This window comes from Falco punctatus (genome assembly GCF_963210335.1).
Source record: "Falco punctatus genome assembly, chromosome: 3".
Lineage (NCBI taxonomy): Eukaryota > Metazoa > Chordata > Aves > Falconiformes > Falconidae > Falco > Falco punctatus.
In genome coordinates, this window is record NC_137582.1 from 110,531,841 (window position 1) to 110,548,447 (window position 16,607).

Below are 16,607 nucleotides of genomic sequence, written 5' to 3' on the forward strand. Positions count from 1 at the left end.
TAAATGAACACTGCCTGAGCTTTATGCTGCTGCTGCTACACTGCTTTTACTTTGCTTGTTCAAAACTCGTTCCTGTGCCTCTGTACCACACTGCAGACAAACCCAGTGGTTGGGGTTAGATTGATTTTCCAGGCTTTTTAACTAACACACTCCCCACCCCCCCCCGCCCCCCCCAGTCCCTCCCCACTGCCTCCCCCTCCATGGGGGTCCAGCCACCCCTACTCCCAAATTCCCCTCCCAGACAAATGCCTGGGAAGGATCTCCATCCGGCTGAGTCGGGAGGTGGCATGACATCAAGGGAAAGCATCTTTGCAGGACTCCTGAGGCCTTCCGGCGAGAGGAGAAGCTTTAGAAAGCAAAGAGCAGCACGTAGCTGGTCATTCAGCCTAAGCCGCTGCTCCGGCAGGAAGGTGAGGGAGGAGGGGATGGGGAAGGTGTCGGGGTGAGCAGGAAGGGGGGACGCCGCTCTATACAACCCCTCTTGTGTCCTTGCAGAGAATGTATCCTCTGCACAATAGCTCACCAGGCCGCTGGTGGGGGATAAAGGGCTCATTTTACCACTTGCCAGGCTCCAAATATTTCCAATTTGCCACTTTAATTGATGTCAATAAGGTTACGCTAAATTTGGAGATTTTCAGCCGCTCGGCATCTGAGCACTGGCCTGGCCCCCTGAGGTGACTGGCTGTCCCCTCTCTCCCCCCCCCTTCCCCAGCACAAATACGGCAAGGCATGCCTGCGGCGGCTGCGGAGATCAACCAAGAGGCATCAGGAGTTCCCTTCCTTCCCTCACCACAGCCCCGCTTCTGCAAACTCTTTACACTCTTAACTTGGCAGCCCGGGGGTAATTTTGCTGATTGCAGAAGGCAATTGCATTAAAGCGCTAGTGGGATCAGGGTCCTTGTGTGAAGGCCTGTAGGCAGCGGCTTACCCCAAACTCACCCGCAGGAACAAATCTGGCATTTTCGCTGCAAAAGAAGGGGGGGGGGGGGGAAAGTTCATCTGTTTCAGGTCTCAAAGCAGGAAGATCGCTTGTGTGCAAATTTAATTACATTTTCAAACCAAGCACTACACTGAAATGAGCCGAGCCAGGACCTGTTATCCTTTAACATTTGAGGGTAAAGAGAACTTTGACATTTCAGTCCCTAAAGCTGAATCTGCATCAAAGCCAGAAAGGATTTGCATCTGGTTTGGTTAGGGACCTTTGCAAACCGAGCTCCACTTAAACTTCCAAAGAAAGTCTTCAGCATCCCTTTTTGAAAATATGGGGGTTTGCTCCTTGTCTTATGTGTTTCTTCCTCTGTGAGGGCTGGGCATAGAAAGGGAGACGTGCCAGCTGACGGCAGTGCATGTCGAGCGGGTTTGTCCCGTTTATTCCTTTCTCCAGCGTTCATGCTGAAAAGCACAGCTAACGTTGGCAGGTCAGCAAAGACAGACCAAAGATTGAGTGTGCTGGGCAGCAGCTTCTGAATTATCCCTAGTAAGCTTTTGAAATAAAGCATTACATGCAGAGGAGCCAGTTGTGGAGGTTTTATTTGATGGTAGCAGGCCTTCATTCTCCAGCCCGGCCAAACCTCTATTGATATTGTATATTATACTGATAGAGCACCATTATATGCAGGCTGTTTCTCCCTGGTATGCATGAAGGCAGCTGCACGCTTACCCTTTCTCCTCCAGACATTGACGTGTTGTCTCCTGTGTTTCTCCAGGTGATGAGCATCCTGAGCAACCCCAGCGGGGTTCCTCCGCAACCCCAAGCTGACTTCTCCATCTCTCCCCTTCATGGTGGCTTAGACACCACCAACTCCATCTCTGCTAGCTGCAGCCAGCGGAGTGACTCCATCAAGTCTGTGGACAGCCTCCCGACTTCCCAGTCCTACTGTCCTCCCACCTACAGCACCACCAGTTACAGTGTGGACCCAGTGGCTGGCTACCAATACGGACAGTACGGACAAAGTAAGTGCACTGATTGTATTCCCCCTGCATAGGGAACAGGAGAAGAGAGGGAGCAAATGTAAGAAAGTACGGATATTGTATCGGAGGAGATTCCCATGGAAATCTGTCCATCTAGAGAGAAAAAAGGGATTCTACTCACCAGACACAGATGGTTATTGCTCCACACAGCCTCCCCAACACCCTCGCAGTCCAATTCAAAAGTGCTTGAAACACTTGAGGTAAAACATTTCTATTAGAAAAGGACAACTTCCAGACCTCTCTCCTTCCCCATATCCAATTCTTACTTCTCCAAAAGCCCTACAACATGTTCACCCTGCTCAGCCAAAGGAAAGCTGGGATTTTAATGCCGTCCCTTAGGATGCAGAACTATATGTGTTGCTTTCCCCCCTGCCCCCTGTAAGGCAAGGGCTGCGTCCATGCTCAGAGGTTTTGCTACAAAATATGTTAAGCCGTTGCCTGTCAACTGGGCTGTGGTTCTGTGAAAGCTGAAGTGAGACTGGAATTGTAATCCTGAACCTAAACCTCAAACCTGAAAGGCAGAGGGATCCTGGGAGAGTCTGTTTCTCCTCCAGAATGGCTGGGTCACAAAACCACCAGCAAGCCTGGCAAAGGGCTCACCTGCCGGTGTTAAACTAATAATAAGTGTGGTGGTGTGAGAGAGTGATCTGCGGAGGGTTAAAGGTGCATCCTCTTCCTCCGGGAGCGCTCCTGCTTGCCCAGAGCTTGTCCTTAGTGACCTTTCCTTCCATTTGGCTGTGGCTTTTTATTCCCCTCTCCGTCACAGCCCTTTAATGTCTTTAACTTCTACAGCTAAATGAGAACCGGCTGTGGCAGCAGACGGGATCAATAGCAGCTTCCCCCCACCCCTCCCTTTTTTTTTTTTCGGGAGTTTGATCTGTGACCCCTTGACCTTCCCCTCGCTTCTGGATGTGAGGCTGGACACACGTGCTATTGATAAAAATCTTAAACAAATTCCAATACCATGTATTTCCAATAAAGATTCCCTTGGGCAAGACGTTAGTCACACCCATGTGTGTAAAAAATAAAATAAGGAGGACGAGCTACATTTTCTGAGAGAGAGAGACCAGCAAAGGAGGAGGAAAGAGAAAGAAGGGTTTGTCTTGGTTTGCTGCAGGAATTTTTACTTGGGCCTCTCCTTGTGCTGATGAAAAACTGCTCGCACAGCCCTATTTATGTTGCTTTATTTGTCCCCCTTTCCTGATTTCTGTCGCATGGCTTCTGTCCTGCTGGACACCCATTCAATTTACAAGTCCAGTTTAAAGCCCACTGGGTTCGGTTCAGAACAGCAACGTTTTCCTGTTAATAGTCATGAGAGTCCAGGCTGCCAACAGGTTTATGCCCAGCAGCAAGTCTTGCATGGTCAACAGAGTTAGTCCAGACGTGCCCCATGCCCAGAGACACGCAGGGAGGTAGTCATGAAGGCATTCTTCTTGCTGGGGCAAGGAAGGTAGGTGAGAAACCATCATGCGCCAACCACAGTGCCAGGGCTTCCCAGTGCTGGGAGCTGGAGTCACACCCAGTGGGGTGGCAGGTCTTACAGCCAAAGGCAATGCCCCGCTGCATGGCAATGCTGCACAACCAGCTGTAGCTGTTCTAAGGGAGGATCTATGTTAAGCAGCTAATTCCACATGTGTGCATGTGTATGTATAGATTTTTGTATTTACAGCTCCACACAGGCAGTCCATAAGTCCACTCCTCTATAAACCTTTCTTATAATGACCCTCATTTATAATAATCTCTATGCAAGGAAACAGTTTTCATTGGCAATTAGTCCTGTTAGAGCAATCACATGAAGTTGACCTTGATACAACACCACTATTCCTTGTCTTTCTCGGTGCGTGTTGTATTTAGCAGGTACTTCTAACTCCTCCTGCTTTTTAATTCTTCACTGCTTCTTTTCAAATGCTGTTTAAATGCCCATCAGTTTGAGGTGAGCTCCAGAAGATCATTTATTGATGTTCAGTTCAAATCGTGTGTTTCTTCCTTATATGATGCGGCAAAGAAGTATCAAAACTCTTTTTAGTGAACACTGTGATAGAATAAAAACAGGGGGTTGTTATGGTGGGGGCAGGCTCTGTGTAACAGGGACGTAACCAGGGCTTGTAAATAAGAGCTCTGTAGCCTTGGTACCTGGCTTTCAACCTGGCCTGCAGAGAATCTCTCTATCCCCACTTTCTCTCCTTCTTACTCTCTATTTTAGAAACACAAACCCACACTTTCTCCCATAAGCAAATAAACACCCAGAGTACTTCTGGTAAGTTTCTGGTTTTATTTTGGTTTCCACTGTATTAAACCAACAAGCCACTCTTCCCACTGGCATTAAAAAAAAAAATATTGGGAGTTTAGCCTGGGTTTTTATAGAAGGATGGGATTGCCATCAAATTTCCTTTTTGCTGGATACTGCCCAGAGTGGGGTGGCCGGCTCTGGCCGTTCACCTCCCTCCTTTCCCAAGCAGCCATCTGAATTCACCCAGAGCACGGGTGACAACAGGAACAGAGGCACAGCCGCCATGCACCCACAGTGTGCCTGAGGAGTGAATTTCCTCTTTACCTCCAGCCTCTCCAAGACATTATTTAATACGTTTACCTGAAATACCAGAGGACCAAGCTGATAAGGCTTGGACAAGTGCCATAGCTTGGCATCTAATCCTCTGTACAACCCCCCTTGCAGCTAGAGGCACCACAGTGCACCATTACAGAGCCCGGCGCTCCAGGATCCCAGATCCCAGTCCCCGAGGAGTGCCAGTCAGCCAGCTCCACTTGCCTAACTCCACTCCTTTCAGACCCTGCTGCCTGCAGAAGCTGGGCTCCTCGGCAGGCATCGCTCTGGCCCTGGATAACTCACCCTGCGCCGAGCCTGCTCGCTGCCAGCGTGCCAGCCTGCCCGCGCTCGCACAGCCTCGCTGTCCCAGCCAGTGAGGAGCAGAAATGCCAGATTAATGTGGTCCTTGTGGTTCCCAAAGGCCGGAGCTGTGTTAATGATGCCGGTGATGGAACGCAGAAGCGTGAAAGGAATTCTAATAGATATGACAAGTCTAATAAGAATTTGTGTCTGGAAGGGACCTCCTCTGGGGCAGGCGTCTGACAAGACGTTGATGGCTGAAATTTGTTTACTCATTGGCACCGATTGTACGTCTCCTGCCAACTCCTTATTAATCTAATTTGAGACATTAAAGCTAGTGAAAGGGAGAGACTTTGACTGAAGCTCAGCTAATAAGCAATGTCACCATCCTGCCCTGGTCCTCTTCCCCCTCAGACCATGGGGCAGTCAGGGGAGCTGGGGTAGAGGTTCACTCATTGCCTCAGGAGTTGTGGCTGTGTTTCTCTCCCAGCTGGAGATAAGCAAAGCACTTTCCCTTAGGAAGGGTGAATGAAGGCAGGTGGCAGAGCTCGCAGAAATGAGTCAGCATGCAGCGGATGAGTCAGATTCAAGCCTTGTCCAGATTTGGTGAGCTCCCAGTGAAATCTCTGGAATCATTTACAGCAGCATCACTGAGTGCAGGAGTTGGCTTTGCCGCTGTGCGATGATACAGGGAGGTGAGGCTGGAAAGCTTAGCCTGCTGGCTTTCTGGTCAGGCTCATCTTCAGGCAGCTCCCTTGGAAACACCATTTTCCATGGCAGAAGTAGAATTTTAGCTCTTTTCAGTAGGTTCACAGAGCGGTTCGAGGGACTGTAGCAGCACATGCAGTGTACTCTGCACGCTGCAGCTGCGCTTAACCCCAGCAGCACCTGTCAGGTGTTTCTGGCAGGGCCATCATCTGCTTGCAGTCTTTCCTAGGGGTGCAGCAGGACCCCCATGTCTGTGACAGCCACTGTGTTGGGCCTCTCTTTGCAAGAGTCAGTCGGCAGGGTCCGTTGGTTACACACCCTTTGATGCTGAAAGCCTTATTTCCACTAAATGCTAACGTTTTGCTGTTTTCTCACCCTCTTTTCTTCCCCCCTCCTCTTCAGCTGCTGTTGATTATTTGGCCAAGAACGTGAGTCTGTCTACACAGCGTAGGATGAAGCTCGGAGAACATTCAGCCGTTCTGGGCCTCCTACCAGTAGAGACAGGCCAAGCTTACTGAAGAGTCCGACTGTGCCAACAACCCACTCCAGCAACTTGGTACCACTGGAGAAAACACCACCAGCCTTCCAGGGATCTACCTGTACCCGGACCCTACTCCTTCCCTTCCACCTCGCATCAACTTGAGCTGTGAAGGAGACGGGAAAGAGAGGGAGGGCTCTCCAAGTATCCAGCTCCTCCCGGAGCACTCTTCTCAGAGGCAAGCCTGGCCTCTGTGACCTGACTCCTCTTGTGGCCAGAGACAACGGGTTGGGTACATTTATTAACCCCGAGCTCATGCCCTCCCTCTAACCTACCTGGCCATGGCATTTTGCCCACACTTAAGGACTTTCCATTGATCTAGGTAGTTGGCATAGTCAAAGCCAAATTGATCTTTTTTTCTTTGTAAAAAAAGAAATGTTTCATTTTGTTTCCTTTTCTTTCCATTGCTGTAAATTTGGTGAATGTTGTATAGGAAGGAATAACCAAGCTGATCATTAAGGGTGATACAATTCGAGACCACAGAAGACCTATGGACCAAATATAAGAACTTGTTAAAAACAAACAAACAAACAAACAAACAACAACAAAACCAACACAAAACCACAATCAAAACCAGAAAAACTTATATTAAAGTGACAGCAAATTTCCCCACCCCACTGTACCCTTCCGTTCTCACTGGTAGCTTCCCAAAGCAGGGCCAAAGCAGGCCAGATTGCTGCTAAGCAGGGGCAGGATGTAAGGCCATCCAGCCTGGGACCTTTGGAAAGTGTAAATGTAAATTGCTGCATGAGGACTGGAGATTATGGGCACAGGCACGAGCAACATTTACTTTTCCTCTTAGGGACCAATTTAGACCTGATTATCACTGAAAAGACACAGGTGTCAGATAGCAGCAGGAGATGCGATAGGGACCGCTGGCCTTGCACACACAGAGGAAGGGCATCAGGGGCACCCGGTCGTGTTGGAGCTTTTGCCTGTCCAGTCGAGAAGGGCAAGGACTTTCAGTGGCCCTTCTTTTGCTCAGCAGGAGAGAAGCTGGCCATGAGAACTAAGACAGGAGAGGGAAGAGTCAGGGGTGTTTGTTAGCTGCCTGCTTGGAGGGGTCAGTACGCAAAGCCAGGTTCTTCTACAAGTAAAGGGCCACCTGGAGGAAAAAGGTGCTTGTTCTGAAGATGCTTTCCCGCAGCTGCCTCTCACTGAGGGATGAATGTAGCCATGGAGTCAGAGAGGAGATGACCTGAAGAGTCTTTCTAACAGCAGCTAGGAAGGAAAGGTGCTCTCAGCTGCAGCATTGCACCTATTTGTACTGCAGGAAAAGGTTTACCTTACCAACGGCATTCTTTGTCCTCTAGGTGCCAGGAGAAATGCTTCCCCTGTCCATCCTCCTGGCTCTTCCCCACCCCTCTTATTTCACGTACTGTTTTGTACAACTCGAATCTCTCAGTCCCTTCCCTCTGCTTTCATTTTGGTGGTGGAGCTTCTCTCTCTCTAAGCCAGATCTTGTTCTCTGGATTTATCACCCCACTTTTCTGTAGCGGCCAGTGCTCTCACTTTTGTATTGCCTCACAATTCTGCTCATCACACTGCTCAGATAAAAGCAGCCAACAATAAGAGGTTACTGCTAAGTCATGGCCCACATGGGTTTTTAAATAGTTTCCTTTTTGCATGTTGTGATGATCCTAGATGATTCTTAAGCAGATGTCTAATATTACAGACTTTTTTCCCCCCTCACCTTCCTGTGTTGAGAGGGATCCATTCAAGAACGTGCTGAAATTTGACTTGGAGAGGGCGAGGAAAGCTGTCCCTGAGATAACCACCCTGAGACACAGAATCTGTGTCAGCCAGTAGCTGATGTGTAAAGTTCAATGGCAACAGGCAGTACTTAAAGTCATCCGCAGACTGTTAGGGTTTATAACACACTTACTATTTTATATGTCTGCTTTCCCATAATGAATGTCTGCTTTGTCCACTGGTGGTAATGGGGGACCACGTGGTGGGGTGAGTTCTGGTCTAGCATACGCTTCTATGTTGTTAAAGGAGACGCTCCCCTTGCGCTGTCTTCTCTTGCTGTTGCCTCTTCTGTCCTTCCCAAATAATCTGATCTTGTTTTTGCAGCTGAAACAACATTTTTCTAGGGAACTATCCCCTGCCTTGCCCCAGCATCATTTATCATGAACCACCAAACCACTTTCTCTTGAGCCATATGGACAAGTACCTGTTCTGACCAAAGCAGAGTTTTGCTGCTTACGTTGCTCAGCATCCTATCAAAGCCACATCTGGCTTTCATCAGCTTTGCTTTACGGCTGTGACAGAGCCCACTCTACATTCCTAAAAACATATTCATACACCAGCTTGGCCTCTCACATGCATGTTTCTGTGCAGGAGTCCTTTGCGGGGCGACATCGGCATCCAGAGGCTGCATTGCTGTTACTTATGCTCCAGAGATCCCAATTCAGCCTCTGCTTGCCCAGCTGTATCATGCATAAAGCTTCCCCCTGCTTGCTAAAGTCTTTCCTTGGATCACAAAGCTTTTGAAGTGCTCGAGGCTTGCATTCTTCACATCCTTTCTCAGGGCAATGTATAGCACCTACAGCTGGACGAATAGGTGAGGCCAAAGGTACCGATTTCCTTGAGGTGACTGAAGAGCCAAAATGCCTGGGACCGGTTGCATTACCTGACGCGCTCTCCCTGCTTTGCGCCAGTCTGAGATCTCAGAAAGAAACAAAAGCTGCTGGTTTATGTTGTTTACACTTTAGAGCTGATCTAAAGAATTCCATTCCTGGCTTAAATGTCATTCTCAACAACAGTAACCTTCGGCCACACCTGAACTGGGGGATCGAGGGTGGGAGCAAGGGTGTCTCCGTGACGGATGCTCGTGTAGGGATTAATGACCGAAGCACCTGCTTGAATCTGCTCCAGTGTCTCAGTATCATCCTGAGCCAACTGCTAAAACAACAGAGCACATGATTGTGCCTCATTTAATCGTATTTAAGAGGCCAAATGCCGATAATCACCCCATATGGGAGCACCTACAAATCTACACCCTCCTTGCCACTGGAAGATGAAATTTGTAGACGGTGACTGTTGGCCCCGTATCTACCCCCAACAGTCACAACCCCTTGTTCTTTATACTGAAATTGCTGACCAAATGCATTCCTAGCTGCCTGCTAAACTAGAAGGAGAGTTTCAGTTTGTCATGAGAATTGCTTGTCCGCTGCTCCCCCTCGCAAAGACCTGTCAGCTCTCTTCTCCCCGCCGTTCTCTGATCTCTTCTCCCGTGTGTGCACACGCGTCTCCTGAGCATCCCTCAACGGCGGACAGTCGGTCCTCGCCGCCAGCGTGTTGTCAAGGAGGACTTCAGCTGAGCTCAGCGCACAGCGCAGGACCGCAGAAGTAAAAAGGATTAAAAAGAGGGAGCACTGTAGAAACCTATTTGCCAATTACCTTCACCAGAAAGTCCGCGAACACCCGGGCACTGCTGTAAATAGAGTTCTTAGAGGAATATGAAAACCACCCCATGCTAGCGCAAATAGCTATTCTCTGACCTTTCCCTCGTGGTCGCACTTTGTACATTAGTTGGAAATTTGGTCATGTGCTGTATGTTTATAGAAAGTTGACATTTTTTTTATACTAAAACCACAGTGAGTGCCGTGCTAGTTAAAAAAAAAAAAAAAAAAAAAAAAAAGAGGGGGAGGGGGGATGAACTGTAGAAATTTGCCTATCGTGTTTTTTCAAAATACATTCCAGAATCTTTGGGGTGGGATGGGATTGATTTGGGGATTTTTTTTGGTTTCTTTGTTTTGTTTTAAGGTACATTCATGTATGAAAGTCCAAGTATTTTTTTGTTTTGTTTTTGTTTGGTTTGGTTTGGTTTTATGGATTGCCAACCTCAGTTCTGCTGAAAAGAGACAAACTCAGGGGGTGGGGTGGGATGGGGAAGGGGGGGACAGAACAGAGGGAGGTGCCTTGAAGGCGAAACAAAACCGAGCATGGAAGAGTAGCAATGGGCAGCAGACAAGCGTTGGACAGCAGGACCCTGAAGAGCGTCGGTCGGTCACGGTCGCTCAAAGCAGAGCAAGCGGGGACTGAGCAGGTACTCCACTACTGGTGACTGTGAGGGTGCCTGGGAATCCAAGACTCGTTCTGCACCTCATCCAAACAAACCGCCAAGCGAAGGGACACGCTCCAGAGATGTTCTCTCAGGTCGACATTTCTTCCATGCCTGCAGATGAGAACTGACATCCCTGGGGGAAAGGAAAAGCACCGAGTGGGTTTCTTTTACCTCCCCGTGCCCCTGCCTTCACCTCTCAGCACCATCCTGTGACCACAACATGGACATTTCCTCACTGTGTCCAGTAACTCAGCAGATTGGCTCCTGTCGCTCAGAGACTTTGTGTATTTAATGCTTCTAACTCGTCATCCCTAACACCTCCATATACCCACCTGGGGAATATCTACATAGCACTATAGGACATTCCTTATTCCTAGTAACTGCGGATATGTTGCTTCTGTGTTTGACTCATAGCCATTTTGCTCCATGTGTATGCCTGCGTGTGAGTGTGCGTGCGTGCGCGTTGTGTGCCTGCGTGCGTGCTTGTGTATATATATAATCGCACCATAATTTATTCAGCTATATGGAGTAGTATAGTAGAAAGAGAAACTGGTTTTGCTTTAACTACCTGCTGCCTGTAGGTGTCTCTCTGTAACTCAGGCATAACTGTTATACATTAAAAAAAAAAAAAAGAATTAAAAGTGTCTTTGGGTGGCTTGTTTGCTTAACTTGCTCTGCAGCGTGCCAACACACGCTGGTAAATCAAAAATACACATACATACAAACGACAGATGTTTTCGCTAAAGAGCAAAATCCTGTGCTTCATTCATTAATACGTAAATAAATAAAACATTTAATTTCACTGTGACTTTTCACAAGGGGAGAACAATTACCTGGCCTGTTCTAAATACAACCATTTCTTTATGCATTCATGTTTTCGGCAAGCTATTGCATGGGCGAGGAAGGCAGGCTGCGCCGGCCGGGGCTGCTGCCTTACCTCCGAGCTCTGCAGGCACCTGGCTTTCGTTAAATGCCAAAGCACAGCATCAACAGGCGGAAAAAATATTTTGAAACCCTACGGAGGAATACATGGCTTGGGGCTTCGGCAATCAGTAATAAAGCATTTTGCCTTTAAACAAAGCACTGAATTCAAAAGCTGTTCCCATCTGAAGACGTTTTGGCTTTCTGTAAAATAAATAGATCTTCGTCCAAGTCGTGCTGGACGAATATCCGCACACAGAAACCAGCCTAATGAGCCGCTGGGTGTTTTTCCCTGGTTGCCTCTCAGCAGAGGGATCAGTCCACAGGAGCTAAGTGGCTTCCCAACCCCAGATGAGATCACCATTAGATAAGATACACCAACTGCAGGATGAGATGCTGCTCATGCATTTGTCTTTTGTGGAGGAAAAAGGCAGTGACCTGCCAGCCTGGAGCCTCCCACGGCACAAGCAGGCTCTGCGGAGGAGCAAGGGCTCCTCTGGTCCTCGTTGCTGGTCGTGGCTGGCATCAGAGTTAGTTCCTTATCAAGCACTTGCTGAGATCCTTCCATAACTCCATTCTGCTCCCCTCCGTACTATGTCTTTGAAGAAACGCGGATCCAGTGCCTGGGCCCCCAGATTGAGTCAGAGACCTCCAGGGAAGGTGTGGGTCTTGTCTGCAGTCCCCTGGGCACAGCAGGGCTCTGAAGCTTCGTACCCAGCAAAGCCACCCCCAGGTTAGGTGGGCTATAGAAAACCTGGTCACAGCTTCCCTGTCCATCAGAGTGAGGGAAGCATCTCGCTAAGAAAATCAGCCTCCCTCACCAAGACAGAAAAGCCTCCTCAGGTCCTAGGAAAAAAAAATCTGGGCAGCAGAGCCCGTCCTAGAGCAGGTAAAGTGTGGGTGTGACTCCACACCTGCTCCCACTGTCTGGATAATTCACATTTGGGAGGAAAATGGGAAAATGGGGGACACACGAGCCGAGGGGTGACCACCCCAGCGATGGGTTTGCAGCAGGGCAGCAGTACGGGGGAGTGCAGGGTGCCTGGGCCAGGGCACGCAGGGGCTGCACACGCTGAAGCTTCCCCCTCGATGGGAAGCCCTGGGAAATATTACAAGTCTCCAAATGGGAAAAAGGCTGGAAACTGCTGCTCTTCCGTGATGCCAAGGGCACTGTGCTGTCAGAAACCCCTTTTTTTGGTGATAATTATGAAATGGAGAGGCTTGCCTTTGTGTAGGAAACATAACCAAGTTCAGCCATCAGAGGAGGAGTATTATCCCCGGCTGTGTCCTATGGAAATTACAGTTGGCATCTGCAAATTTCACCCATGCTGGAGCCCCTCTTCCCACCTCAGACCCGCACTCGCTAGCAGCACTTGCTTTTCACCCCGGAGCCGGTGTGTTTTGGCAGCGGCCAAGCCAGCCACACTGCCTGCTGGTGAGTGGAGGCGTTTGTAGAGAAAGGGACCACCATTCTCCGGGAGCCCCCAAGCAGGACAACATTATTTCTTAGCCACGTCCCCCTTTTTTCAGTCTGTGCTGGCCTGCTGCTGCAAGGTAACGGCTTGGTGCTTCCTCCCAGCCCCCCCCGAAATGACTTTGCTCCAGCAATGGTCACGTTCAGGCTCGGTCGCTGCTGGCCCTGCAGCTGCGAGCGTTTCAACACTGCCCTCAGCTGTTCCCCGAGCTCCTCATCCTCTCTCCCAACCACTCAGACCTTATCTGAGGAGCGCAGGATATTTCCCCGGCCTTGCCAGAGTCGATCCGTTGCCCTCTGAAAGCCATCAAGGGCGCAAGCTAGCCCACGAGGGAGCTGCTCAGGCCGATACAGCTCCCGCTACGAGTATCACTGGTCAATTATGGCTCCAAGCTGTCGTCAACTTTAATCTGCTGATAAGCCGGCGATAAATCAAATTCAAGTCAATCCGACACCAGCTGCTAACTTTGGCAAGGCGTTGCATCCTGCATGCTGGGGACGGGGCGCTGACCCCAGGCGCTGCATCACGTCCGTGTCGGTCCCATGGCGTTGGACTTGACCCAGGGCGCTGCGTGCGGCCACCTGCGCTTCGCACGAGAGGGGCTGTTCCTCTCTCAACTCTGTGTGCCTTTCCTGCTCGGCTTTTTATTCCAGTTTTTATTTGGGTTTTTATTTGGGTTTCACTCCCTCCGGCTTCCAGCAACCCCCTCCACAGCCCTGTGGGACCTGAGCCGTCGCCCACGTGCCTCTTCTTAGTCCCCCACAGCATCTTCCCCCGGCGCTCTGCATTGAGCTGCTGCAGAAAGCACCCGCCAGCACGACCCCGAGCGAGCAGAGACACAGAGCACAAATAAATATACACACAGATTTCTCACTGCTATGTGGTTTTGGAGGGCAGAAGCACTTGACAGGGAAACGAGTACTTTTCTTTGAATGACTCAAAAAACAGTTGAATGTATTAACATGATTTTCCTGGACGTTCTCACAAATATATTTCTCAGAGGAAATATAAGGAATAAATAATATCTGAAAGACTGAGGATATTCCCACTTTTCTGTTTCTTTTTCATTTTAAAAGGTGCACAAGAAAAGAGAACTACCTGGAAGGGAAGCAAAACATTTTTGCCTTTCTAACCTGAGATTTAAACCTTTTTTTTTTTTTTTTTTTTTTTTTTTTTAGCTAAAACTAAAGAAACTAAAATGTTTCCTCCTTTCTCTTTACTAAAAAAGGAATAATTCAAATAATTGAATTATTTGAAATAATAAGGAAAGGTCCTTATTATAAAACCAAAATGTTTTGGAAAAAGTTGTTTAAACCACCTTTAATCTTTCCTCTTTTCCATCACATCACCTTTTCCAGCGTCGCTGTAACGTAATGGTTTCGAAAGGTGTTTTACTGACAGATGAAAGTCAAGTGATTTACGCAGGATCACGTTGGTTTAAGTGGCCGAACCTCGTTTGTGCCTCAACGGACCAAACCCCAAACCTCGACTGGGGTGCGATGGAGGTTGGGAGGCAGAAATCCTGGCCTGAGCCCAGCGAGGTGCGAATGCTGCAGAGGTTTTGGTTTTTTGTTTGGTATTGACGCCGAAAATACATTCTGAAAGTGCGATTCAGGGACCACGGCAGTGTGCATTAGGAAATCTAGGCAAACCCCAAGGGAAATTTGGAAGGTATTGTCCCAGCACCTATCTCCACCTCCAAACACCAGTCTGTAGACTGGTGGAAGGACACCAGGTGCTCTTTAAAGCAGCGCACCGAGACTTTTAAAACCAGCTTGTCATTTTTGCTCAGCTCCAGTTGGCATCAGTGGCTTGATTTTTTGGGAAGTGCACAGCACCCATCCTGTGCACATGAGGGTCTACTTACGGTAGCAACCTGAATCACTGGAAAATACCGGCCTTTCCCCTCTGGCTCAGACACCGCTGTAAGTCCCCTGTGGGATTAATTCAGATGTCTTGTGTGTAGCTGATGCAACCTGTTGGATAGCAAGGCAGGGGGGCTGAGGAGGGCACTGACACGTCTTTTTTGGGATGACGGTTCCTCCATGCTGTCCTACCTGCTTCTTTCCAGCTCCATCACTTGTCACGAGCAATGCCTCCTGCCCTACAACGTCCCCTTGGATGCAGGGTCCACCTTGTATTTCAGCTGCCGCTATTTTCGCTCTTTACAGCTGCTAAATCTCTCTGATGAACTGGGGAGATTACGAACGAAGCTGCAAAAGGCATGATTGCAGCAATCCTAAGACAGCCGCACGTGCACACAAAGCATGCCTAACCGAAAGCATCCCTGCAGGAACCGTCATGCTATCAGCATTTTGGTACCCCCCTTTCCAAGACTTAATCCTTGGGGGATGTTTGCCTGGCTCGGAGGTCAGACCCATCTCATGACCTGTGTTTAGATCCGTCGTTGCTCGTCTCAGTGGTTATAGCTACTGTCAGACAGTGACTGTGCCGGCAAATTTGGCTCAGCAGCCTTTAGCTTTACAGCATTTCATGAGCAATTTCTTTTCAGAATAGGTGTAGAGAAGTTTATTATAATAGGCTGTGGACCTGCATAAAATCAGGGTATTCTGAACAGGGAGAGGTGTATGAAAGGGAATTAAATGACTGAAAAAGGATTTCCTTGTGAGGCCGATTTCTTTCTTTTTTAAGGATTAATATGATTAATATCCTGTCCCGGGCAGGCCACATTCTCACCTGGTGCAAACCAGCCCAGAATTTTAACTGGTTTCGCTGATTTACACTAGCCGGCGAGCTCATCCTGCATTCCTGTAACATCCCTGTCAGTCCTCCCCTAACGCTGTGCATCCTTGGGCCAGCATTCCCAGCCTTTCTACTCTGAGCTGACTATTTTTTTTTGTCGTTTCCCTAGAAAAGCCGGGTGCTGGGAGGTGGGGTGTCCTCGGCTCTTTGGCTGAAGCAGGAGTGGAAGGCGAGGAGGCTGAGATGCAGGCGCATCCATCTCCGCCTTCCCAGGCAAAGTCAGATGAGGGGGGAAGGATTGCTCTCCCCGGGGGGCTGTGCGGGTGGGGTGGCTGCGATTCCATTTATCCAAATTCCCTCTTGCAAGACAGTAAGGGAGCTCGAATATGCAGCGAACATGGCAGCGGGGAGGAAATTAGGAGATCTGGCCTTTTACCAGCGCTGAGGGGAATCTTGGACACCACAGTTAACTTCTGAGACTCTGTTTCCCCTCCAGCAGATGCTGGGCATCCCTAAATCACACTGGGGATCAAAGCAAACACCAGGAGAGACAAGGCTGCAATTCGCTGTAGTCTCAGGATAGAAAAACCGAGGGCTTTCTGGAAACCAGGGGCTGGCAGCAAAGTGACCTTCTACCTCCCTTCCTCCCTCCTCACCACGGTCCCAAACCTCTGGAACACCAAAGGGACTGAAATCTCTCTCTTACGTCAGTGCCAGTCCCTCTGCCCCTGCCTGCCCGTGCCATCCTCTGGGGCCGAGCTTTATTTACAGGAGCTGCCACATAAAACCTCTCCCCTAGTCTCACTGCCTTCCTTTATCGTGTCCTTTCTCTTCTCTCGTCCCTTATTCCCCAGCAATACGCAACCTCAAGGTGGCTTGCTCGGAAATAAATAAATAAGCAGGAATCCTGAATGCTTTCTGCACGTCCCTCACCCTATTGCACACAGAATTGTCTTTTGTATATACCCAGGCTAATTATTATTAATAGTAGATATGGGTTTATTTCAACTGGAGAAAAAAAAAAAAAAAAAGACGAAGGGGGAAGGGGAGGGAGGATGAGAATGGGAGGGAAGAAGGGAAAAAAGAAAAAAAGAGAGAGAAGAAACCCACAAGAAACTGTTCACATTTCCCGAGACATCGACAAAGCTTTTATGAATATAACTGGATTTGTAACAAGCATTGCAGCTGCATATAAGGCATTCAGACATGGAGACAATTTTACTAGATAATAGACTATCACGCAGGATACAATTTAAATTAAAAAATGCAATTTTCACCTTGAAATGAACAAATGATTACAATTTCTATACAAATTAAGGCATTCAGGCTCTCTTTCAGTAGTGGCATCAGTCCATGAAATATGACATAATTACC

The 16,607-nt window shown here is 48.7% G+C and overlaps 1 protein-coding gene across 1 annotated transcript in view; it reads left to right on the top strand.

Annotated features, from left to right (window-relative positions):
• The window catches only part of PAX7 (paired box 7), a 125,034-nt gene extending 108,739 nt beyond the window's left edge, over window positions 1–16,295 (top strand). Inside the window, exons 9-10 of the mRNA XM_080379489.1 lie at window positions 1,707–1,953; window positions 5,927–16,295. Of these exons, the coding sequence (XP_080235615.1) occupies window positions 1,707–1,953; window positions 5,927–6,042 (363 nt within the window). The 3' untranslated portion in view covers window positions 6,043–16,295. The remainder of the gene's footprint in view (window positions 1–1,706; window positions 1,954–5,926) is intronic.
• The last annotated feature ends 312 nt before the right edge of the window (window positions 16,296–16,607 follow it).